The 26057-nt window shown below is 36.4% G+C and overlaps 1 protein-coding gene and 1 long non-coding RNA gene across 6 annotated transcripts in view; one reads left to right on the top strand and one right to left on the bottom strand.

The window, feature by feature from the left end:
• The window catches only part of LOC108240741 (myocyte-specific enhancer factor 2D homolog), a 32030-nt gene extending 14656 nt beyond the window's left edge, over positions 1-17374 (bottom strand). For 3 of the 5 annotated variants that reach the window (XM_017424479.3, XM_017424443.3, XM_017424452.3), the window contains exons 1-6: positions 17168-17373; positions 7053-7423; positions 4941-5144; positions 3409-3546; positions 2008-2224; positions 518-574 (exon numbers count right to left, since the gene is read on the bottom strand). In XM_017424479.3, coding sequence (XP_017279968.1) covers positions 518-574; positions 2008-2224; positions 3409-3546; positions 4941-5144; positions 7053-7106 — 670 coding nt within the window. In that variant the 5' untranslated portion in view covers positions 7107-7423; positions 17168-17373. Of the gene's footprint in view, positions 1-517; positions 575-2007; positions 2225-3408; positions 3547-4940; positions 5145-7052; positions 7424-17167 lie in introns of all 5 variants that reach the window. The other 2 variants (XM_017424470.3, XM_017424436.3) reach the window with 1 other exon arrangement.
• On the top strand, positions 16669-21567 carry LOC112450632. Its single transcript, XR_003039306.2, has 3 exons — positions 16669-16957; positions 17339-17493; positions 21110-21567. It is a non-coding gene; the product is annotated as an uncharacterized LOC112450632 (long non-coding RNA).
• The last annotated feature ends 4490 nt before the right edge of the window (positions 21568-26057 follow it).

Consider the following 26057-nt stretch of genomic DNA (forward strand, 5'->3'; position numbering starts at 1 on the left):
GAAGAATAACTTGTGTCAATATCAAAAAAATAAAAAGCTGCTTATATAAATGTGGTGAGAAGAAATAATAAGTAAGGCCTGGCACAATGCAAGTTTATTCCCTCAGTTAAACCGTGCCTTTGGTCCTGTTCAGACCTTGGACCAACATCCCTTCTGGTTGATTCAGCCACAAATTAACAGTTTTAAGTCCGACCGTTCACACCTGGCATTAAAATGTGTCTGGAGCAATCAGGTACCCGCTCTAACATGTAATTAAACAGGTAACCAGGTCACTCACTTTCATTACTACGAATGCATTCAAACGAATAAAACAAGGAAAAAAAGATGTCCCGTAATGTCAAATGTGCTGAGAATCACATTCGTTGTTTTGTTACAACAAACATCTCCAAACCGAACAGCGCAAAGGAAAAATAAATCACCCAGTACAGATCAGATCATAAATATCTAGCTTAAAACAGTGGATATGACTAAACAAATCAAACTTAAATTATAAAAAAATATATTTAAAACTACTCACGGACTGGACTTGGACATCCTCCGTTTGAATTATCCAGGTCGCCTCCAAGAAGAGCACCTGTTGATAAAGTGCAAAGACAAGTTGAGACTTTTTGATCGGTCATCCCGATAAACCCAAATCTGTTAATCAAAATTACAGGTTTAGTTTTTTATTTTGAATTAAAATACTTAAACAAAGCCTTAACTCTATATTGTTGCTTCATCGACTGCATTTAAATGCAAATGAGTAGGTCAAATTTGAGCAAATCCAGGTTTTGATCATATTTTGTGTTTATACTGTACCTAAATAAACTAAATTTATAAAAAATTATAAATGGGTCATTTAGTCACACAGGTTTCTGATCATGTGTTCCTGTGAAGTGATTACATGTCAGAGTATCCTGAAGTCCTTCAAGTGTTGAAAACAAACCAGAACACATTCACGGTGTCCTTTAATTTAGGTAATTAAAGATCAATTAATTAAAGATAATTTTTTTCTCTCCCACTTAGCTTGCAGCCCACTTTCAATTCTGATTTTGCATCTATAAGCTCAACAAAAAGAGTGAGCCCGGTCTGACAAAGTATGAGCCGTGTTACACAGAAGAAGGAAATCCAACGTTTAATTTGTAAATCTGGAGGTTCTAAAACACAGAAGGCTCTGTTTTAGTGGTTCTGCAGGAAGAAAGTCACTCAGAAAATCCACATACGGTTCTGAAATCTTAAAACTGCCAGTGCAATCGACGCATTTATATGAGTGGAGACACATTTGGTTAACATGACTCTCCGTTGTCAGCGTGAGTGAAGTTGTTTTCACTTCACGTGTTTCTCCTCTCTTCTGCTGCCCACGTGTTTGTCTGTTTCACCGCAACTCGCCCACACAGAAACAAACAGGGGATCGAAACAGGCTGACAACAACAACAAAACGACGACACCGAGCTGAAACACACCGAGCTTCAGCTCCGTCAGGTTAGCTTCGCTCTGTGTGACGATGGGATCGGCCTCTTAGCTTTATTGTGGATTAAAAACGGAGAAAATCTAAAACAACACCAAATCCTTTCAATACACAACAAGTTTTTCTTATTACTTCTGTTCGTTTTTATTCTATTCTACACAATTCTGTTTGTGACAGCCTTAAAGTTATTTCACTACTCAAGCTGTAAGAGTGCACAAAAATTACAGCCTTGTACTGATTAGAGGCGGCAACTCATCATTCGATTACAATTCTAAGGGTTACAAAACAATTATTTTCTTGAAACCTAAATTACTATGGCTTATTTTTTAGTTTCATCCCAATAAAGAGTTCACAGGATCATAAAAAAACACAATCACAAATTGCTGAGTAACAATTAGCGTTGATGCTAACTTAACATTATGCATTAAGGTGACATACCACCTCGCAGTCCATATGAGCTATAATGACGGATATAAATCTAATTATAATTATAAAAACAAACATTTGCAATAAAGTAGGAACATTTTTGCACTTTCTGTTGACTGAAGTCACTAGCTCACCTGCACTGGCGGGTCGCTGTGGCAACCCAGGAGACACTGTATTTCTCTGAAGAGTCGATTGCTGTGGCGATAGGAGGTGGGTGTCTGTGAGCGGCGACGACGTGACGTAGGAGGTAGTTACCAGTGCATTGCTAGGGTTGGTAAATTGCAGCGTGCCCTGATTGGTCGCCTGGACCGTGACTGGCATGGAGAATGTCTGGGGCGGAGCAGCAGTCTGCTACAGGATCACAAAAAATAAAAATAAATTCAATTAGATTCTTAGTTTGCAATTCAATACCAGCTGGAACAATTACAACCAAAACACACTTCTCCATATATATAAACTTTACAATATTAGTGTTTAAACACAAAGAATGCATCACTAAGTTAATGGTTTCACCAAACAGTAATGACTAAGTTGAGCGTTAAATTACTAAAAGTATAAATTATTTGTTGACACCTAAATTTCTCATTTCGTTGCTCTTTGTCCTTAGAGAAATAAAAGTTAAATTTCACAAGATACCATTTAAAGTGAACACATTCGTCGTGACAGATCAATAAACCAATCCCAGACGTTTTTGCACTAAAAGGCTGCACCACAGGTAGTAGCCAAGTGTTATGGATTCGTACGTCCGTGTACGAGAAACTGGGGGAAAAGAAAAATAACAACAGCTGCTAACATCTGCTTAGTTAATTACAATGTAATAAAAAAGATGGCCATGTAGGGATATGTAAACTGAGCTATGCACATGTAATCAAAACATATTTAAATGCAATTACTAGCACTGACAAAGACAGTGACACTGATCAGACAAATAAAAAATAAACTTTAAATTCATGTTGTCCAGGTTAATAACACAATATATATTGTTTTCTATAGTTACTGTAGTAGAACAAGTCTTTGAATATTGTAAATAACTATGAAAATGGGTGAATTTTATCAGCTAGTAATTGTAAAAGTAAACTGAAGCTAGTGCTTAAAACCAAACCGGTAAATAAAAAAAAGGTGTAACAAAACGTGTCATGTGTCAGAAAAACTAAACAAAACCCAAATGGTTACTGAATCTGCAACAAAACAGACTAATGTGTCGAAGGTTTTAGTCCATCACCGTGAATAATCTGAAGGCAGCGAGTAGGTAAGTTTTAAGTTAAAAAGTTAAAGCAGTCTTTAAACGCCTAAAGATTTGAAGTTAGACTCAACAATCTTTGATTAAGAGACACCAGATTAAACAACACAAAGTACTACTGGTGGCATTTCTGCTGTTTTTCTTTAAAAATTCAAGTAAAAAAAAAAACGGAGGAGAAATTTCGGATTTTTTGTCATTTCTTGTGGGCAGTTTAGGACAAAACGGAGCAATAACAGACTAATGTTTGACCAGTAATTCACAGAGAAAAGCACTCAGAGCGATAAGAAACTCTTACTCCGTAGCGTTTGAAGAGAACATCCAGGTCCTCTGTGGTCTTACGAAACTTGTCGTCATTAAGAGGACTTTGATCGATCGAGTCTTCGCCGTCTGGCTCTGGACTGTCACATCCGTTGAAACCTTTCTTTCTTAAAGTCTAGAAAAAACAAATCACACACGGGGGAGAAAAGTCGATGAGACTGTGTCGTTTTAGATCAATATATTGTTAGTAAATGTTTTCCTTTGTGAACTCTTGGATCCCACTGAGGCTTAATTAGGAGCTGCTTTATGTTTCAGTTTTCTACGTTTGGAAATTTTAATTTAAAATCAGAAAGAGAGAAATAACAGCACGACACAATAATTAATTACAGCTGCTTTAGTTAGAGAAATAAACTCAATATTTGAATTAGCTACTACTCTGTAAGCCTGATAGAAAAACAAAGTGGCTCAGAAATCCACTATAATAAATAAACAAAAGAGGAAAAAAATGATTTCTGTGAAAATACATAGGTTTTTTAACTTTCTTTTAGGGTACACTCCCCTTAAAGTAACAAGTCTGACAAAAATAAAAAATCTAAGCAGTATTGGACTTAAGTTAAATACAGCCAGCTTTGTTTGTGTTAGCTGGTTAAACAAAACCTAAAACTCTGCTGAGAGATAACAGATCCTTTAGAGGTGATTACGATCTTTCATCAATAACTCAGGCTTTAATGTTCAAGGGATCACACAAGAGATGCTTTACATTTCATTTCTTGTTACTTATGTCCTGAAATACAATAATCACCATCTGTGAAGAACGTGTTTTTAAACATGTTGCTTCAGTAAAATCAAGATAAATGATCCAAGACTGTTAGTTATGTCATAAAGCTTTTACAATTTTAACTTCAGAATCAAAAACAAGCATTTAGATCTGAACTGTCCCAGACCTAAAGAGCAAGTTCAAGTAATTTAACAAATAATACATAAAATTATAATTGACAGAATACTCTGTTGGCCGTCGATAAAAGACTCTTATCGGTAATTTCCTACAAAACACTTTTTAAAAACATATATCCTATAGTTCATTCTGTGTCAGAAACAAAACACACAGTTACTGTGGCAAAGTGTAAGGATTAAAAGTTAGGACTTTTAAATTAACAACTCAAATAATTCTCAGATGAATACATTAAAACCTTCTGCTCAATATGAATCTTTAATAAAAGGTCAAAGTTAAATGATGTGTAAATGATTCAGCTGTGTAATGAAGTTAAATCTCACAATATGTCTAATATGACTCAGTTTTTTAAATCAATCTACTGATTATTTACTATCAACGAAGTCCTTCTAAACTGGTTAATAATGTCAAGATAAGTTTTCAGCACTTCTGCTTGGTACATAAACTTTTACAAAGGATGTTATTTATTAGTGCAGTGATTTTACCTGGTTAAAAAAAAAAAAGAAGAGCCAAGTTTGTGACAAATCTGACTTTAAGCTCAACATATTTGGCTAAACCAGCGTCGAGGTCTCTGCCCGTTTACTGGTAGAGAAACCCGTCAGGCGTGGCGAACTCACCTCGATGATGTCTGCGTTGGTCCGGCTCTCGTGCGGCTCGTTGTACTCGGTGTATTTGAGGAGGACCTTGTCCATGTCGGTGCTGGCGTACTGGAACAGCTTGTTGGCGTGGTTGAAGATGATCAGGGCGATCTCGCAGTCACACAACACACTCAGCTCGTAGGCTTTCTTCATCAAGCCAAACTTTCTCTTTGTGAACGTCACCTGAGAGGAGGAGAGGAAACGGGTTAAAGCAGAAACAAAACTGTGATTTCTGGAGGACTGATTGAAGCTGGCCTGGCAGTGGAGTGATGACTTTATCGTTTTAAACTCAATTTTTAACAGATTATACAGGATCTTTGATCAAACACAGAACTCCACATGTATAAAATGGACACAAACATGTAACAGACTGACAGATTAGATAATAAAGGCAAAAAAACCTGTTTTTATTTTGTCCTCTTCGATAATGAACAGCAGAACTGAGTCAGTTTTTAGTATAAATGCCAACATCCTGTGTTTTGTGATCATCTGGGAGTTATAATTATTACAGTAATGAAACAAACTTTAAACTCTTTGTTTTTTTAATCAGTAAGCAATTCTAACTTTTTTTCTTCAATATTTAACACATAATTTACTCAATTTAACTGGTGATATTTTAGCTTAGATTCTCTAAATTTTAATTTTAAGCTGAACACCTTAAATAAAATCTCCATACAATCATTATTGTTCTGCACAAATATATGAAATTTATACATGAAGTTTGTACAGCAGAAGATTTACACTTTGCCATAACAATTTCTTTTGGAGTTAGGAGATTTTATGCAGGACTTTAGCAACACAAATATTTTATTTAAAAGTTTATCATCTATTAAAGGAACAATAATTGATTTGTATATTATTGTAATAACAGAAGTCAAAATCTCTCAGGTTTATATTAGGCAGAAACTGCAAAACATCTACAGTAAGTTATTGGTTTCCCATGAACCAAGTTAAATTTTTTGTTAATATTTACAGTTTTACAGATTTTTGTATTTACAAACATGGTACGCATTTATTAAATAAATAATTTGTCAGAAATAATACGCGTGAGAAAATTAACAATCTTACTGATATAATAAATACTGATATAAATAAATATAATAATTATTCCTGCTCTCGAGTTCTTTTAAATGCTTGGTGTCTAAATAAATCTATTAGATTTGCTCATTTCTCTGCACTTTTGGGAGCGTGAAGAAGTGGAAAAAGAGCTAAAACAAGAGCAAAAAGAAAGCCTTTAACTTCTCATCTAACTATCTGAGAAAACAAACCTGAGCAGAGACACTAAATCTATACGAGAACAGCAATCAGCGCAGCGTTTTACGTGATTAGGCTGTCTGCAAAATGAGTAACGACGAGTCAGGTGTGGAAACAAACAAAGAAAAGGACTGAGAGGATGTGGTGAGCGTTTTCAATGATTTCTTTTCAGCGGTGCTTTAAAAACACAGACTTCAGCCTCATCTCTCATTCTCGCAGTTAATATGAAGCAAGGGGGTATCCTCATCACATGAGAAGAAAAAGGAAACAGAAAACTGGGCTGAAAAGGCAAATTTTCTATCTTTCACTACAGAAATAATGTAGATTTAACATAAAGTCAATGCAGAGTGATGATCTGACTCTTGTGCAAAATCTGCAAAATGCACACAACGAGCCAACTAAATTATATTCTTTCTGCACGCCGGCTGTTTTGTTGTGTGCGTTTTATATATAACAAACCTGTTTTTAGTGACCATGCAAACTGAGGCTGTGCGATGTGTTTAGGTTGTTAAAACATTGGTGTTTTAACAACTGCTTTTGCAGAAATAATACTTTCAGCAAAACATTTAAACAATTTAAGTAGGACCTCCTAACACTTGATGTAGAACAAGCAGAAAGGGAAGGAAAGGATAAAAAGGGATGAAATTCAAACGGGCCACAGCTTGATTGTTTAGGAAATAAATGTAGAGTGCTTTTAAAAGAGACTGAAGTAAAGCGTTTGTTCGAAATCCAGATCCAAATTTGTGTGACTCATGAAACAGTGTGACAAGACTCTTTTAAGCAGATTAATTAAACAAATAAACAGCACAGCATTTTTGTTACATAACACTGACTCACCTGCTTGTTCCTTTCATCGGTGATCCTTTGGATCTGAATCTTTTTCCTACCCATGATGCTTTGCAGTCGTGAAGACAAATGTTGGAGTCGGTCAAGTGGAAAAGTGCCTCTCTGAAGATGAGAATGAAAGTGCAGCCGAAAACCACTCAAACACGGTCATGCATCCGATAACACGCGTGCAGACGCATTTCTCTGTCCAGGCGAGGCGAGGTGACACGGTTGACTTTTGCGCTTGAAGAGCGGCGAGAGTGAAGAGCAGGTGCTGCAGAGATATGCGACGTGGAGCAGAGGAAGAGCTCTTCAGTTCATATTTTATTCAACAGGGACTGAAGTGTGCAGCTGCTGTGGGAAAGACGGACGTCACTTCTCTCCTGTGTGACAGAAAGAAACAAAAACTTTACTCAAAAAACGCAAGATGAACAATGTAATTACAATGGACTATGAGGACAAGCATTTGTTGTGTCGCTGTGTGAGAAAATGCAAATACGACAAAGAGCTAATGTTCTGTGGATACAGATAAAAGTGCTGCCTGATCACGAGGGCAGGGGTTACCTGTAAATAAGCCCTGCAGCTCAGAGAAGGACCACCCACTCAACTTATGTCTGCTCCTTAAACAGCTTACTTTCTGTTTATTCCATTTATACACGGATTGTAATTTATTTTTATTTCCTCGTCTGGTGTCTTGAAGAGACGAGCATTCAGCGAACCGTCTTCGTTCGTCTGAGTTAACCCAACAGCTGTGAACGCAATATCGAAACTCTGAGTTCAGCTTTTGGGTTTTCTAACCTCTTATTTTAATGTAACACGGCGGAGCTAAATGTGGTGCATCTAAAGGAAAGGGGACGTGTTGCACATTAAACACAACATGTAAATTTATTTTAAAAAGGTAGTCGTTGCAAACTGTGAAACCAAACATAAAAAGAATATCCTGAACTATAATAAATGGTGGAGTTTGAAAAAGTTTATATACTGATATTCAGCTCTAAAATGTGGGTCCACACTCAATGTAAACAAAGCACTGGGCTAAATCTGCTGGAAACGTTTCTGCAAACTTTACTCAACAAATCTGAATGCAAATATGGACCAACGCATCAAAACTGTCAGACTTCTCCATCCCAAACGGCTCTTCTGTGAACGTCGCCCATTTTTGGCCTAATTTTAGTCACTTCGGCTGTTTCTGTAGGTAAACAAACGCACGTGGTAGCTGGCAGCTGTTAATTTTAAGGACACATTAACCATCGATATGAGAAAAAGAATTGTGCAGATTAAATTTTTGACTGGTCTCCATGACTCTGCAATGAGTAAATACAGCTATGAAGATTTGAAACAAATACAAATCATGCATAAAACCTTTTTATTCACTAAAGTTGCAGCAACCTCAGATGAATAGTGTCCTGTGTTGTCTCTAACAGAACATCATGGATGTAGGCTACATGTTCATTTGCATACATATTAAGAGATATTAAGTTTCGAGTATATTCCTGTTAAATCTAGGAGCTGCAAACAGTATATAAATGTTAAAGATTCAACTAAGATGTTTACATGTGAATAATCAAGAGTCTTGAGTGATCTGATCGTAATTAGACTTTGTTACCGATATATGATGGCATCTCAACGTGCATTGTGAGTGAACACCTGTCAGCTGGACATGCAAATAAACTCACAGTTTACAACACAAACAGCGAGTTGCTGAGGGCAACATTTAGTACCAATCTGTCTGCAAAACCCCAGGACTACATTTCACAATCAAAAAGCTATCATGATGTGAAAAAATAAAGAGGCTCAGACCTGCGTAAATCACATTAATAGCTGTAATTTTCAGAGTTCAGTATCAGCAATCATTTCAGGTCTTTATTAGAGACCAATATGCAATTTAATACCTGATGTCAGCAGGTTTTCTATTCGATCTCTGGGGTTTGATCTCATTCCACCCACCAGGTTTTAGAAAAACCCCGAACAGGTCAGGGGACGAGCATTTATTTAACCATATTTGATTTGATTTAGAAAACAGTCTCTTTGTGAAGGTATTTAAGAAGCTCTTGACTGAGGAGCAATTTGTGTCCAATCAATGGTTTTCCAACAATTCAATGACAATTTGTAGATTTAAATTATTATTACAAACAGAAATACTATGAATGACGAAAAAGTTAAGTATTTAAAAACAAAGATTAAAGAAACACTAATCTGACAATAAGCTGAAGTCAATAATAATTTTAATTTCTTTTTCCTGTATGTTCATAATTACTCCATAAAGGCTGCCTAGTATTTAAAACAAACTAAATAATTGATGTATAGAGAACTATAATTATGTCTTTTTGTCAATATTTTCAACTAATTTAAAGTTTTAGATATTAATACAAATATAAAACCAACTATTAAGCCTCCTTTGCAGGAGAAATAAGATGTTTCTGCTGTTTAAAACGACGGCTCTAATTTAGGGTGTCTTCAAACAACAAGACAATTTCTGTTTCTTTTAATTAAATCTTTTCATTTCCTCCAAAAAGGAAATAAGCAAATTAACAAACAAAATAGGCAATTTAAAAGTCTAAATGTTAAATATCACAGCTCAGGACACATCAGGATGCAAGTCAAGGCTGTTTACAAAGCTTTAAAGACAACATCTTTGTCTGAATATTTAAATAATTAATAACAGATATACAGGTTTTAATCTACTATAGCAGCATTACTGGGAATTTAAAACATCCTTTCTAATGTGTAGGGAGGCCCATCATCTTTATGTGAGACACCGTAAGGTAATTAATTTAAATTTATCTTCACTATTTGTATTAACGCCTGGGAGCTGCAAATAATTTTATGGCAATAATAAAGACTCATCTGAAAACTGTACTTTTAGCAGATCTTCTACAAAAAAAAAATCTGACAAAATAAAGAATGCGTATCACCCCACCGCCTTTTATACCAAAGTTTTAAATATTTAGGCAACCTGTCTGCGCTCAGATTATGTTTGGGATGACTCTCAATGACTACCAAATCAAACTTTAATTCAACATCTGTAAAAACCAACAGAGTTGAAGCTATTTTTGCACTTGCTGAAGTCGATAAGCTGTGGTGGCGAGTCAAAAAGTTATTGAGTTACAGACATTCATCCAATAATTAACTCCTTTATTAGAGTTTCATTAAAATCTATCAAGTGGTTATTGAGATATTTTGCTAACAGACAGACAAACAAACACTCAGGCACAGGCAATTACATGATAGTCCAACTTTCAAGATATCGGGCAATAAAATTGTCCCCGAAAAGATCTAAGTTCTATTCTAGTTCATCAACTGTTGCCCTGAAAAACATATAGAAAGTAATTTACAGAAGCTGGAACAGCAGCTTGCTTAGTCGTGTCGAGTGTGAAAACATGATGCTGAGGAGTAAGAATTTATTCACAGTAATACTCTGTTTACTGCTGCACTTATCCCTCCTGCAGCGAGGGATTTTAATCCATCTACAACTGTGATTTACCTTCACAGTCAGACTGCATAATCAATCATATGTTAATCACAACTTCAGCATAAACATTGTGTTAAACTCAGTCAGGTGCGAGGGTGGCACGTTGCATTTAGGATGGCTGTTTTGATTAATTTAATCAAGCTCTGCCTACAGCTGAGAGGAGCAGTTGTTTTACTTCTGATTAATTAGTGACAGAAAATCACACACATTTCAGAGTTTATTTTAGGCTCTTTGGCTTCGGCGCTGATATTGATGAAACAAAGAATACATTTTCCGTAAACCCTGTATTTAAAAAGATGTTAAATAATTCAAGAAAAATATTTGTCGGACTAAAAACAATTGATTAGCTGCAGCATATATTTGCATAAGAACCAATCTTTGCCAATCATGGCTTCCACTTAGTTCACTTTAGGTATTGATTAAGCATTTTTCATGTTTTTTGTCTTTAATATACCTAGAGGTAAATAGATCTCTCAAAATAAGAATGAGATGATGATTGCAAAGCTAATTTTTTTCCCCCAGTATCATTACTGGATGAATAAATAAACCCAAGATTTCATTAATGAATTCATTCACTTCTGAACAATTTCAGCGTCTTTGCAGGAACCTTGTGCAACAAACGATTGAAGACGTAATGTGGAACAAGTGTAAATAAATCACAAAGCAAGCACTGCATTTACCACATGCACCTAAGCACAGCTCCTGCAGCTGACCACCGAAAACAACTTCAGCAACTAACGTGCGCAAATAAGACAACCTGAAAATTACAGCAGCACCTGCAACCAAACGCAAACTAACACAGAAACCAAACCAACCACAGAAACTAAAGCAACATTTCCAACTAGACAACTACTGCAACTAAAGAGATGAGTGATGGATGCACCTACAACTTGACAATTAGTTACCTGAACTCAACTTTATCTGCAGGTTGTAAAAAAAAAAAAAAGACGCTGAGCTTTTTACTCCGTTTTTAGAACCCTGTGATAAATGTGCTGCAGATTAGAGATACCTCCCACTTGACCTGTTGGGGGGACAGTTTACTAAAATTTAAATATTTACAATTTTAATATTTGGATTTTCTTTCAGAGAACTGCAATCTGCGATGGAATATTTAAACATAAAAGGACTTTTTTTTAGGGCTGCATCTTCATTTTCTTGTCCCCCAACATCTTGTTGGCAAAGTCAGTATTTATTAGTCAACTTGTTTGTTTAGTTTATAATACTACCGTTTACTGTTTTACTAAAATCACCATTCAAAAATGCACATCTTGATTTATCAGGAATTTGTTTTTAAAAGGTCACACATTTCCTTAAAGAAACAAAGTAACTTCTTTTTGTAACCATGGAAGTTTTATCTGCTGGCTATTGTATAAAACAAAAGATTAAAGCACTCACTTTCTTTTTTTTCCAATCCAACAAAGTGTCCAAATATTAAAGCCCCTAAAATTATAAGAGCAATCCACTAAGATTAAATGTTTGATATATACTGAATACATAACATTAAAATATGATCTGAAATAGTTTAAGGGCTGCTATGAATAAAGAAAGCATTACTGATTTAAAAGTTTATTACCAAATCAACAGGAAAATACTTACATTTAAGAATAGAAGTCTGTTTAAAAAAGCAGCAGCAGAACCATTTTCTCATTCTTTTAACACCAAATCAGTCTTCTTCTAAAATTCAGCAAAAACTCAGCAAAAATCCATTTGTCCAGATGGTATCGGCGGCCTATATGTGTTGTGTTTTCCCTCCAGTCTTAACCCTCTGTGTCCCTGCTGTCCTGTGGGATCGTCGTTAGGCCAGACGGAAAAAATGAAAGCTCAACTGGAGTGCACATGTGGCCTCGACAGCCCACGTTTCAACACATGTCCAGCTTGAGAATTAATCAGAAAGAAACCCAACACATTAGGTTCGCCTCCAGTGGTGGCTTGGATGCCCACACGAGTGAAATAATACAAAAAAATATATAGCTCTCTGAAAGGTTAGGCTGATTTTTATTATTTCTAATTGTATGTCTGAGTTTTTCTAATTTAACTGCAGCATTCTGCTTCCCTACATTGTGTTTTTTTTTGTATCTGCATCAACAATAATTGCTTTACAAAGATCAGGTTTAAAGTGCATTTTCACTTTTCCCACCATATGGTGTGTTTACACTGTCACATAGTTTTATTCGGTGACAGGAGGCTGTTTTCCAAACCATAACCCTCCCAGGACTCGTTATGACTCAGAAACTTTGTGGTTACGAGTGTGTCAGTGTTATGAATTTACTTCATCCTTACAAGGAATAAACCTGCAGACGACTAAAACAGGAAGTAGTGGAACTGGACGATTCCACAGGCTGTGGTGGAATTCTATTTCTATTAAATCAAACTTATTTGAAATAATATACAAATTATAGAAGTCAGCAGCTGGACTCTAATCCTTCAGCCACTGGTAAAAAAAAAGATCCAGTTTGTCTATTTTCACCCCCTAATGGGCGTTCCTTTCAGTTTCAGAGGCTCCATGAAAGGCACTTCAACATATTTTGGTGTGTTTTTAAAATTAATTTAACTCTTGCAGCTTTGCAGAATGTTAAGAGTAAAGATTTTGGCAACTGGGTCTAATTGTTGGGTAAGTAATAAAAGCTGTCATGGGAAACATGATGTGATTTTTGAGATTTGGAGCTGTAACAAAAAAAAAAATAAAAAAAAAAATCACAGTATTCACTTTTTTGGAAGCTGAAATGTAAGAATTTGCTGCTTTTCTTCATGATGATTAACTTCATGGTCTGGATTTTTGTTTTTCATATAATTAAGGCATCTGCAAAGGTTACTTTGATTACCAATAATACCAATCTGTTAGCACTCAGCATGTGTCAGGGATGACTCTCAGCTACTTCCACACCACACTTTAGCTCAGTGTCTGTAAAAATGACTGAGTCAGTCATTTTTGTGTTGGCTAAGGTGGCCATCTTGCATTGTGTTTGCTCCAAAGGTCAGTTGTACATGTACATCCAGTGGTTACTTTCTTATAGTTTCATTAAACTCTGTCCTGTGGTTCATGAGAAAATATTGCAAACAGCCAGACAAACACGGGACATTACAATGTCCCGCCTCTCATGGTAGCAGGTGATAGCAATTTTAATGGATTCTGCAACAAATAAAACTGGCTAATCTCGCTTTTATGAAACCCAACGTGACACCTTCAAACATCCGGTTTTTGTCTGAACATCAGCCCAAATCCAAAAGGTTTTCAAATGTCCACTTTTACCAAACTGATACCACTTTATTCCTAAATGAATAACTTGCAACCTAATTGGAAATCACAATTAACTGGCTATTTCAGAGCAATAAAATAGGTGTTATCTGCTGTCGACAAGTACAATCTAGATCAAAGTTCACTCAGTTGGAAATCTGTTTTAAGAAGAGTGCACCTCTGCTTAAGACAAAATGATACAGAAGATTTGCAGCCATTGTTCGCTCACACAACCATTAAATAGGCAATCCAAATAAATGATCAAATCAAATAACCTTTAACCTTGCAAAAAAAAAAAACTGTAAAAACAGTTCTGCTTGGTTTCTGTGGTTTTATCTGTGCTGAGCTGCAGTGTTTCATATGTGTGCATCATAACACATCATTCACTGACTCATGGTAGCATTCGACATCTAAACAGTTTCCACAAGTCAGCATGTAGATATATCTCACTGCTAGATGCTAAAAAAAATAATTATGGCCAACAGTTATTGCTAAAGTTTTAAGCAAACACCTTGTGAACTGAGAAGTATGTTTTGTGAATAACTCTCAGCTAAAACTACAACAAATTTGACATAAATATATGTAAAACTGACCGAGTTATAGCCATTTTGTGTTTTCTAAGGTCGGTCGACTGTGGTGGCCATCTTGAAATGTGTTGACTCCAACAGTTAATCAGCTGTAGATGTACAGCCAATGATTATTTTCTGCAGGTTTCATTAAAATCGGTTTCTTGGTTCATGAGATATTGTGGTAACAAGCTCAGGAACACACAGACAAGGACGAAAAACATTATCACTTACTTTGGCTTTTCAGCAGTGGGCAATATTAATTTAATAATAATAATAATCCCTACTGACTCTACTAACTTTGCTACAGTCAGGCAATAATATTATCTTTGATTAGTTGTCAACTGACTAGACCGGGGCAACACTAGAAGGCCTCTGCCTGGCCTCCCTCCGCATGGCTGGTCCCTCATTACTGTAATTGACACGTTCATCCCTCCTCTTCCCCCTTAAGGCACTGATGACTCAATTAAGAACTGGCCGGAGGACCGATTGGACACCAACATAATGAGGTCGCAGCTCAGTTAACACAGAGCCACGCATCAAATAAAATTTACATGGTAACAAAAATCCAAGAGGCAGAAAAAAAACAAAAAAAACTTGATCTGCACATTGGTCATAAACAGTACAGCACCATCAAACTAATGTGTTTTGATCGAACCAACTATTTCCTTATTCTTTAAGGAGGAGCGTTTAGCCTCTTTCCTAACAAATGAGCCACAAATATGCTTGAATCATCACTCAGATTATGCAATCCCTAAATGTTCTTCTGATGAGAAAGAGTGCAACGAAGCTCAGAGTAGGCATCTGTCTGTTTTGGAACAGTCCAATTAGTGGCAGTGACCTTTAGCAGATTATGCACTAGCCTATGAAATGTACCCCAGCCTTGAGATAAATGGTCTACGTCTCAAACACGGATTTCAGTGAGGTTTGCAGCTCTCAGATTAGTGTTTAAGACAGCCATAATGTCGACCTTCACCAAAAGACACCTTTGAATCAAGCTGATAATAAAAAATGTTTACTCTATGATTACATATTAATTTGATTCAAACATAAAATATCAAAGTGACACTTTTTTGACAGAATTTTCTATAAGACAACTAACACACAAGTCCAAGAAAATGAGCAAATCCTTATATTTGGAGAGCTAAATTCTTGCTTTAAAATACCTGTTTCGAAAATTACATGGTTACACAATTCTCCCATTTTAATGTGATGTAACTCATATCAAAGGATAATCAAGTAACAGCGTATATAAAAAGCGTTCAACAGTAATTAAGAACATCTCTAATTATTTTGCATTTGGATGATCAGTCATCATTCAATACAACTTCTTAGCTGCTTTCATCTTTGATGAAAATATATGAATTGCTGAAACCTAATGAGATAAATTCAGCTAAATAAAAGGACAAAAAAAACTTAAAATGAAAAGGGCTCCCATCTCAATTCATCTATACCTTTCTGCACACAAAGACGCTTTGATTATGTTATCATTTGTTATGTTTTGGTCATATAAATCTGTGCCAAACATCAAATTTGATTACCTTATCTGACGTTTTAGACAAAAACTGATTTCCAAGAGCCCAAATGATCAAGCATTGCTAAAATTCCTACCAAAGACAGGGCAGGGTGTCAAGAGTGCTGTTTTTTAGCACAGTAATTTATAAACAACAATAGCTTTCTTGTAGGAATTAGAGCCAGACAGCGCTTATCTTATTGAGACCAGCGGAGATACAGGAGTTAGTGCAGTCCAAGCCATAAAAGTGACATTTTAAATCAAGAAAAACTGGCAGTAAAGCCAAAGCTCCTGGTCACAAGCTACAGATGTTGTGGATCACCTTGTCAAACTGGCCTACTTCTTGCCTAGCAGCTTCTTACCCACCCTGGGGAAGCAGGGAAAAATCATGCCTGAACTGAATCCATCAAACTGGCTTCTGTCAAACCAAACTGAGTGGTTTTTTTTAAGTGTCTGAATGTCTAGTTTGACCTATAAGGCCGTGCAGATATCAAATAGCAGCACTGATCCTTTCGTGTCTAAACCCCTCTGCGTCTTATTTTTGTTTTAAGAATCCAGCCTGCTTCAATATGTGCCCTTTCAAATATATGCTAAGCCGAGCCAGGCAGGAAAATATATGATTAGTTTTTTTTTCCCTGGGGCTTTTCTTTAAGAGTTAGCCTCCGAAACGCAGCTAGCTAAACAGCTCCGAACAATAGCTCTCTTTTAAAGGCGCCCGTGAGTCCATTTTCTCCTTAATGTCAGCGAGCTGATAACGATCCGTGTTAGTCCCCATGAGCTTTAAATAAAAAAACAACAACACAATAAAACCCGCACATTTTCTTTAAAGAAAGTTGTCTGTTTTAGCTGTATCCTACAGCCGGGGGTGACAGATTGAGCAGGCCAACTGACGGCAGACAGGTAGTCCTTTCGTGATTTAATCCCGACACGTTGAACGCCGAGGCTGGCGTCGTTTCGCGTGTATACTGATTTCCACGAATTAAACACTCCTCTTTGAACCAACTCGACTGGGGTTTGATTAACAAATCAGTGGACGAGCCAACGTTACTGTACGCGGGCCATTTTTCACAATTTTCTAGTTGCCAGCCCGACCGACAGCCATTACCTTCCTGACTCTCTCCGTGTAACTCGGTAAGACGAGCTGGAGCACGCACTACTTTTGATCAAATTATGTTCATAAAACCTTCAAATTCAGACCGCGTACCTACGTCCTATTTGTTCATAAGAATAATGCTTATTACTTTGTTACATACGAATCATAAAACGGGGTTTTCTGTTATTTTTTTTAACCCGTGAAAGGGGAAAAAAAGACGCAGGAAGGAAATGTATCACTCCACTTACCATGAAATATTGCTGGTAAAAAGCGAAATTAGGCCTGCCACCACCTGCTCCGAGAATGACCCGTGTTAATTAAGAAGCGGTAACTAGAACCAGTGAAGCGGCGTCTCTATTTACATAAAAACGCGGCATTTTATTCCACTTTATGTTGATGTAACTACACTGTCCACCCAGGCGACACAGCGTACCCAGTGTACGATCGACGTCATTGACATTAGTCCGTGAGCGACCCGTTCGTGAGCCAATGGGAGGCTGTCGTGCGAAAGCTGCGTCCAATCACAGAGCGGAGAGGCCTGAGGGGGCGGTCCGTGAGAGAGGACATGACGGAGGTGACGGCCATGTTCTGCAATAGTGTTTGTATCCCTCCGCCTGAGTATTTACCTTTTGCATGATTTTGCATGTGGGGAAAATGCCACTGTAGCCCCGCTGTTCACTGTCTGCTTTCCGTAAGACAACCCGCTAGGCCATTTGTTTTTCTCGTCTGTTTTTTTAACCACAGGCCTGAAAAGCCCTAAATAAACACTTCTGAAGACGTTTTCTGAGGCTACAAAACAGAGAAAGGCTGAAAATTAAACCGGGTTTGTGTCCAAAATATGCTCTTAGACCCCTATGGCACAGCAGTCTGGTTAAATATCGATACTTTTTTATTTTTTTTATTTCAGATGTGGCTTTGTGTAAATTTGCATAGGTAAATGACACATACAAATAAATACCCAAATAAGAAAATTAATAATTTAAAAAAAAGTATTATCAGACCAATTTCTTATATGTAATAGATTACATCTTTTTGTGTATTGTGTAAGTTTATACAAAATACACTACTGTGCAAAAGTCTTGAATCAACTCTAATTTCTTTATTCTTCGTTTCCAAGCAGCCAGACTTTCTTGTAATCTTTTAAAGTGGTCTTAATCAGTAGTTTTTGAGGCTTTCTGATTGGACTTTGGCTGCTTTTTTCACTAATTCTCAGTTTAGTATGCTACTAATCGCTTTAAAGGGGTGTTTTGTTTGTTTGCCTCTTAACTGTGATTTATGCATCATCCAGGCACAAAAAAAGCTCCTAAATTTAAGAGACGATTGAGTGTTGTGTCGATACATAGACGACAGCAACAAAAAGTGCAATAATATTGGATCTTTAAGCAGTTTTACCAGCAGCCTGCCACACAGGAACAATCTATTCCCATTTCTACAGTCAATTCAATACCCAATACCAAAGATAACACAATTTAAGAGACACAAAACAGTATTTTAGCTCCAACAAGGTGATTTCCAAAGAGTTATTAGCTGAAAACTTGTCATGATCCGCTGAAGGATGCACCTCTCAGGTCCTGTTTCAGGTCTTTGCTGTAATTTTCCGTTTTCAAAGACATGACTTTCAGATACTGTTCATCTGCTGTAGACAGTTGTTTTCACTTGTTTACTTTGCCGTTTTTAAGCACATACTGCACATGCTATCATGGTCAAGGACTGGACTGAAAAAGAGTGAAAAAGCAGCCAAAGTTCAAAGGAAAACCTTGAAAGACTGGACTCTTGTGAGCAAATTAAATAGAAATTAAAATTAGATGAAAACTTTTACACAGTATTCTTTATTATTTTTGTCTCTCAGTCTCTGAAAGCATAAACAGACCCCTGAGCACTGATATATTATTTAAAAACTTCTTGATTTAGGAAAAGCAAAGCCAGAAATGTGCACTGTTTTTATCAGTTTAATCAATTTTGTTGTCCTGCTTTGTAAAAGTTAAACCAGCACACATCCACCAGCCTGATTTACATCCCCCCTTTAGCAATGAATGGATGCAGACACTCCCTTCATCGTTCATTTGCTTATAAAAATAAAGTTTGTTCCACAAAGTTACAGGCTGTGGCAACGGAAACAGCAGCGAAAAACGAAGCACGGTTTTACAAAACGGGAAGCTGAAGCACTTGGCAGGATGAGGAAAAGAATTCAGTTCCTATCTCTGGGGTTAGATTTGGAGCAAATCCTTAAATATTAAATAAAGTCACAACTAAATAAATACTGAGCTGTGATTAGGCTGTTGTGCACGGCTGCAGCCATTCTGTGCAAAGAAAAATAAGAAGCAACTCTGATCCTACGCCGTAACAGCTAATCTTAGAGCTGAACTTTATAGGAAACATTTAAAAAAGACACAGAGACTTTAAATGAAATAAATGATTTTTAATATTTTTTATATGGAGCATGCATCTTCACTTTATTTTCTACCCTTTGATGATTTAGCATATTTCTTAACTTTGTGCATCTTTGATTGTTTGAAATAATTCTGCAGTTGTTTTGACTTGAAGCACTTTTTGTTCCTTGTTTTTATTTTTCGTTTCTTTATGATGTTACCTGTTACTCCTAACTTGAGGTCTGGACTTGAAGTTTCCTGATCCCCTGTTAGGCTCTAACGCAGGCTTAATTAAAGTCCTGGAACTTCTTGAAGGAATGCATATCACCCGCTGCCTTTCATGCCAGAGTTTTAGACTGAGATAATTTTCTTTTATGTTGAGAAATGACAGAGTTGTACCTGTTTTGGTCAAACATCTCATGCAATATTGTGAGATTTCACCCTCAGAGTATGTGTTTTGAATGACTCTCAGTGACTACCACATTACATTTTAGCTCAATGTCTGCTGACTGCATTACAGCCATTTTTTTGTGTTTTCTAAAGTGAGTTGGCTGTGGCGGCCATCTTGAATTGGGTTGGCTCCAAAAGTTAATCACTTGTAGATGCAGATTCGCCAATTGTTTCCTGAAAGTTTCATTAAAATGTGTGAAATGGTTCATGAGATATTTTGCTAACAGACAGACAGATTGCACTCCAAATAGTCCTAACCTGTTAGAGTTCATAATATGTGCTGGGGTTCAGTCTCAGCTACTACCACACCAAATTTTAGAACTTGGCCTAGATGTTAGCCCGCGTTCATGACCTTTCCCCTGGATCGTGCTTTAAAAAAACCCTGAACTATCCCTTTAACACTTAGTTTTAACTGGAGACCTCTTAATGCTCCCTTAATGTTTTAGTCCAGAGAGCAGCGTGCTTCCAAATTAAATGTCAAGTAATCAAATTAACACACAGTAATTGCCAGGCGGTGTAATACTTTCGACCCCCTGCAGTGCAGTTTTGCCTGGTTGGTCATCAAAGCTAGAATAATTATAACTGCGCTGAACGGATAATAAAACATCAGGCCTTTAGACGTTAATTTGTTCAAGTCCCTCTTGTTTTTTACTGAGGATGGAGACGCCGTGACTAAAAGAGACAAAAGGCGACAAACGAAGCAGATGCAGTCTGTGCAAAGTTGATTTTCCAGATGATTTTTGCACATTTCGTTAACACTTTGCAGTCAGTTTGTGACTTTATGTTTCCTCTTTGTTCACACTGAAGATGCTTCACATCATATTGTTGCTGCTTTGCACTCCAGGTTTATTTGCTTTGTGCGACAGCTCAGTTATTGTCTCATTTTTGCCATATTTTACTTCCCCTTTGTGTCACATTTGGGACATTTTGTTTCTGATTTTGGTCTCACATCTCTTTTTTTATTCTTCTCCAATTATGAGTCACCTTTTGGCCATTTTGAGTCAATGTTTGCTGTCATTTCACATGTAAACACGTCCTCTAATTGTGTAGTTCAGCTCGTAGTGAATTATTAGGCTGAGAAAAAAATCATTTGTCAGCTAAAATAAGATATATCACTAAATTTAATTTCAGTGGATTTAATAGGAAGAAAGGAATACATTTATGGAAAACTAATGCTTTAAACATGGTTAAAACTTTACAGTCAGGATCTAAAACTAGAAAACAAATAAGTTTACAGTGTGCTCACTTGGTTAGGATTAAGAGGTCAAAGGTGACAGATGATGCTGCAGCTGAAAGTTTAAAAACCTGACTTTAAAGGATGTTTTACCCCCAATAACACGATGCTCCCATCTTTCATTTTTCTGTTTCTAGGCACATCCGTCCTCGTTTAGGAGCTGCAGCAGAGCCAGTGCTGAGGGCCGCAGGGAGGGAAGAGGCTCGCAAAAATAAAGCACACGACATCTCGGCAAAGAAGTAGCGTCACGAGGGACCTCTCGGATCGGAAACAAGATATCAAAGCCTGGCTTGATCTTTATTTTTCAAACACGTGAACTCCAAAAAGACGCGGAGATGAGTCACAGCGAGATATCATTAAAGTCTGGACGGAGACAGCAGGGACGCCGGAGAATTACGCAGCCGAGGATGAAAAGCTCGTGTTTTCACATGAAGGGAAGAAGCCTCCAGAAACACCTCAACATACTGAGGATTTTGTCTTAATTCCAGCATAAAAGTTGGGTCAAATATTACTGTATAGAACTGAAATGCAGGGTAAAAAGAAACTAAAAACTGTCTTTTAATAAAAGTCCCACAGCAGTTACGACTGGACTTCTTATTGCAGTTTAATATAATATTTTTAAGCCAACATTCATATATTCAGTAAACTTTAGAGTATGATAACACTCAGTGTGACTAATTTACCTGTTTACCATGTGCTAGCAGAACAAAGAGGTTCATGGTGAGACGGTTTATTGTTTGACCATCCATACGACTGTGTAAACCTGGTCATCAGAGGTCGTCTGCGTGCTTCACTTTCTTGTAGACGATAACAAAAACAAGCCAAAGTGCACTCCACGCAGGTCTGTCCCACTCTGCTGCCCACACACACTCCACACACACTCCACTCTGCCGTCACGCGACTCTTCTATGCTCTCGGAGCTGTTTCTGCCTCTAAGAGCTCACTGAGGGCCTTTCTGGCTTTGGATGCATTTTCATGTTGAATTTATGCAACAATAAACAGGATAAACTCTTGGTTTTAAATGTAAACAAAGCAGGATCCGGCCACGCTAGGAGCTGATGTTTGCATGCTTTGGATTCCTTAAATCAATTTTGAGAACAGATAATAATCTGGAATAAAATGGACTAAAAGAAATGATCGTATTACACAAATTCTTGCTGCTGTTCACTCCCAGTGAGTTTTAGAAAAATTAAATTTAGATTTTAATGTCAAAAAGTCTTAAACTATCCTTCATTTCTATATATTTTTTGTCTTTTGGTCTTCAGTAGTCTTTTTTCAGGCTTTTTGAACCTCTTTAAATGTTTTTCTTTGGGCTTTGGATGCTTTTTCATTCATTTTTAATCCAGTACCTGGATGTATTTAAATGGAATGTTTTTGTTACTTTTTTGTAAATGGCATAAAATCGCTCCTAAACTCAAGGGATGAGCCGGTTTTGAATCAAAGCATAACAGGCAGCTAGAAAAGTTAGATTTTTTGTTTCTGTATCTTTAGTCAAAGTCATGAAAAATCTAAAAATGAACATCTTGACAGATAAAAATTTAGCACCAACAACATGATTCTCAAAGAGCAGAGGGCTAAAAACTTGTCAGACATGATCAACTTTGCTGAACATTTTCTGTTTCTTACAAACACAACTTTTCTACAGTAGAAAGCTGTTTTTTTTAACCCTGACACTTTTTCCTTTCATCCTCCACTTTTCTTATTTTTATGCACCTGTACAGCGTGTTATCACAGTCGGATATAAGGACTGAAAATGAGTGAAGCAGCAGCTGAAGTCTGTAGGAAAGCTTTGAAAGACCTTCAGAAAGCCTGAAGAACAGCTGATGGAGACCACTTCTTAAAATGAGAAGATAGTCTGGCTTCTTGGAAGCAAAATATAAAGAAAACAGGGAAGTTTAGGAGAATATTTAGATTTACAAAATGTAAAAGAACAAGATCTATAAAGTGATTCAGAACGTCCTGAAGCAACTGTTGATCTTTGTTCCAAATTCTCCCTAAATGTTATGTGAAGTTTATTTTTTAATATATATATTTTAACTGTATGTTCACATCCTGCAGAGAACTCTGCTGAAGTTTGCTTTTAGCCTCACCAAAGGGAGAAAACTGCTGTAAATCAGCAGTACAGATTCATAAATTCACAAAACTCTCCAGTTCAATCAGTGAAAGATTAGTTTCTCTTCATAAAGTATTCACGTTTGAACGCATTTCATTAAGAGTCTGAACATGGTTGCTTCTTTTATTTCCATCTTTCGCAGTCTCAACATAAGAAAGCTAGAAACGAGCTCAAAGCAGAAGTTTCACACACTGCATGTCAGCGTTTTTTTTTTTAATTCACACTCACTTTCTGGAAGCTGAGAGTCTTTCACTTCCTCTTTTGAGGATTTTCAGCCATTTTTCTTCCTGCAAAATTTTCTTCATTTCTTCATCCGACTTTGTGTGCTGCTCATTTAAGGGTGTTTTTTAATGACTCCAAGGCTGGAGGGCCATACAGTGTGACAGTTACAGATGATGCATTCAGGGTCCTGTTATCCAAACCTTCTTCTGCTTGCTTTCAGTCTTTTCACCCGATGATGTGATGCTGGCTCGTGCTTCACAGCTTCTTCCCATGAAACATTTTCCTCTTTCTCTCCCTCCCCCCGACACGTCTTTAATTGGAGCTAATTCTATTTTAAGGTTCACAGGATTCGTTTCCAGCATCAGATGTGTTCACATGCTCATTTGCGAGAACTTGAAGTGAGGATTATGGTTTTTCTTCTTCTGATGGAGGTCAGGAGTAAAGCACACAGCTTCTCCAGAAATGTCCAAACCTTCCTGAACATATTTAACTCGGTTTCGCTTCCCAGCTTGTCTTGTTTCCTGAAACTCTCTGACAGCTCAGATCTGAAACAGAATTAATCTTGTGTAAAAATGTTGCCAAAAATTGATTTTTTAAAGATCGTCTTTCCTAAGTATTCACAGAAAAGAAGCATTTTGAGCACGGAGGCCCAAAGTTTTGAATTTCACAGCTGCTATTTTATTCATTTATAAAAACTGGTTTAGTAAGTGTTTGGAGTAACATGAGCACAGAGGCTGACATCAGAAAACAAACACAGAGAAAATAAGAGCCCAGAAACCAGTTTTACAGGAATGTTTTCTCAGAGAAGAAGGCAGCAGAAACACGATGCAGATTTCAGAGGTTTCAGATGTTTCAGATGTTTAAGTAACTCTGTCCTTTTTTTTCAAATAAAGCAGTCATATTTGGACTCAACAAATATCTGAATATGAACACAATAAATAAACAAGAATGAGCAAAGATTCTCAACAAAACCACTTCACTGTGTCTCCTTTAACGCTTCCAAACTCAGATCATTCAGGTTTGTACAAGTAAAAGATTGACAGCGGCACAGATTAACTTTCTTGGAGTCAAACCTTTAAATCTACTGGACTTTTAAACCATCTAAACAACTATGAGGCTCAATAAAACACAACTAAAAAGGTTTTTTTTACTCCAGTAGAGCCTAATAGTTTGTCCTGAAGGGGCAGCAGGGCATCAGCCTGGGTGTAATACACAAAATGTCCACAAGATGGCAGCAACAGAAAAGAAAACCCACCAGATGGTTTCTTTTCTGCTCGAGTTAGTCGCAAACCTGTTCATTAATTAAAGAAACAAAGACAAAAATAAAGCACCAATATTTCTCACTTTTCACCTACTAAAAGCTTATTTTTTCTAGCAGGTAATCTATAAACTCCTCTCTGTGATGAAGAGTTGAAGTATTATTAAAGACCTGACTGATCGACCTATAATCTAAATTTTAAATACAAACTTTGTGAGCTTTAAGCAGCTTAAAATTACGAATAACTATAACCCAGGTTGCATTAATTAATATAATTTGTGCAGCTGATGTTGATTTTACATGCAAATATATAAAAAATGCAAAGTGCTATATTCACAGAAAACACAAATAGTTTTGATTTATGATCTTTTAATAAATGAATTCAGATGATTCAAATATAAAAAAACGCTCAGAGCTCTTTGAAGTGTTTCCCAAATGCAGATTTAAATGAATTTCAGGAAAAAAGAAAAAAAAAATTGGAGCAATTTTATTTATCTAAATGATTCTCAGTTTCAGTGAAATAAAACCAGAACTCCCCTGGATGACCTCTGCAGAACATCACCACAGCTGTTTTAAATAATGATGCTAAAGTAATGTCATGAAAAAATCAACATCATACAGAAAAGCTGTGCAGTTTGTGCAGCTTTTCCTCTCCTAAAGAAAAAAAAGTCTTTATAGGAAATAAACCTGAAATATAACCTAAATAATAACCTAAACTCTGCTTTTGTTCAGAGTTTGTCGGAATCTTAATGTTGTGCAAAATAAGTAAAAAAAAAAAAAAAATTCTGTGGCAGAAGGTTTAAAAATCCCTTCTCTTTTTTCTTCAGTCGAACATTTGAGCTTCCTCTCGTCAGGAAATAAAAAAACCTGCTGAGCTTCATCCCGACTGGAAAATTTCCAACTTAATCTCATTTTTCCGACTTTCTGTTTCCATAAAAAATATATTTAAATTGAGCTCATGTCTCTGAGAAAAGCACTAACATATCAGATTTTATTTAAATCTTTTAAAAATATCTATATTATCCCCCAAATAATAAACAAACCATTTAAAAACGACTCAAAATGTGAAACTTTATGCTACAAAATGATTTCCTTATTAAATTTATTTGTCTTTTTTATTTTTTGCTTCACTTTATGTAATCAAATGTCAAAGAAGACAAAAGATTTTTTTTATTAATTTTTTATTAATTTATTACAAATTTAACAGAAAAATAGATTTTTTTATCTGATCAAGACAAAATGTTTCACATTGTTTTTTAAGTGAGAATAAAACAGAAACATCCTCATTTTCAGTGTAAGGCTTAATGAGATTTGAAGAATTTATTTGATGCATCTACAACATCTCTTCATCTAGTATAAAAAATAAAATAGAAAATATATCTGAATGACAACTAAACAAGAAGCATAAAGGTATTAAAGGTATTAAAGGCAATGCAACCTGTTTCTCCTGGTTTTAATCAGCTGTTGATAGGAATAAAAACACAAAAAATCA

The sequence above is a fragment of the Kryptolebias marmoratus genome, linkage group LG5 (genome assembly GCF_001649575.2).
Source record: "Kryptolebias marmoratus isolate JLee-2015 linkage group LG5, ASM164957v2, whole genome shotgun sequence".
NCBI lineage: Eukaryota > Metazoa > Chordata > Actinopteri > Cyprinodontiformes > Rivulidae > Kryptolebias > Kryptolebias marmoratus.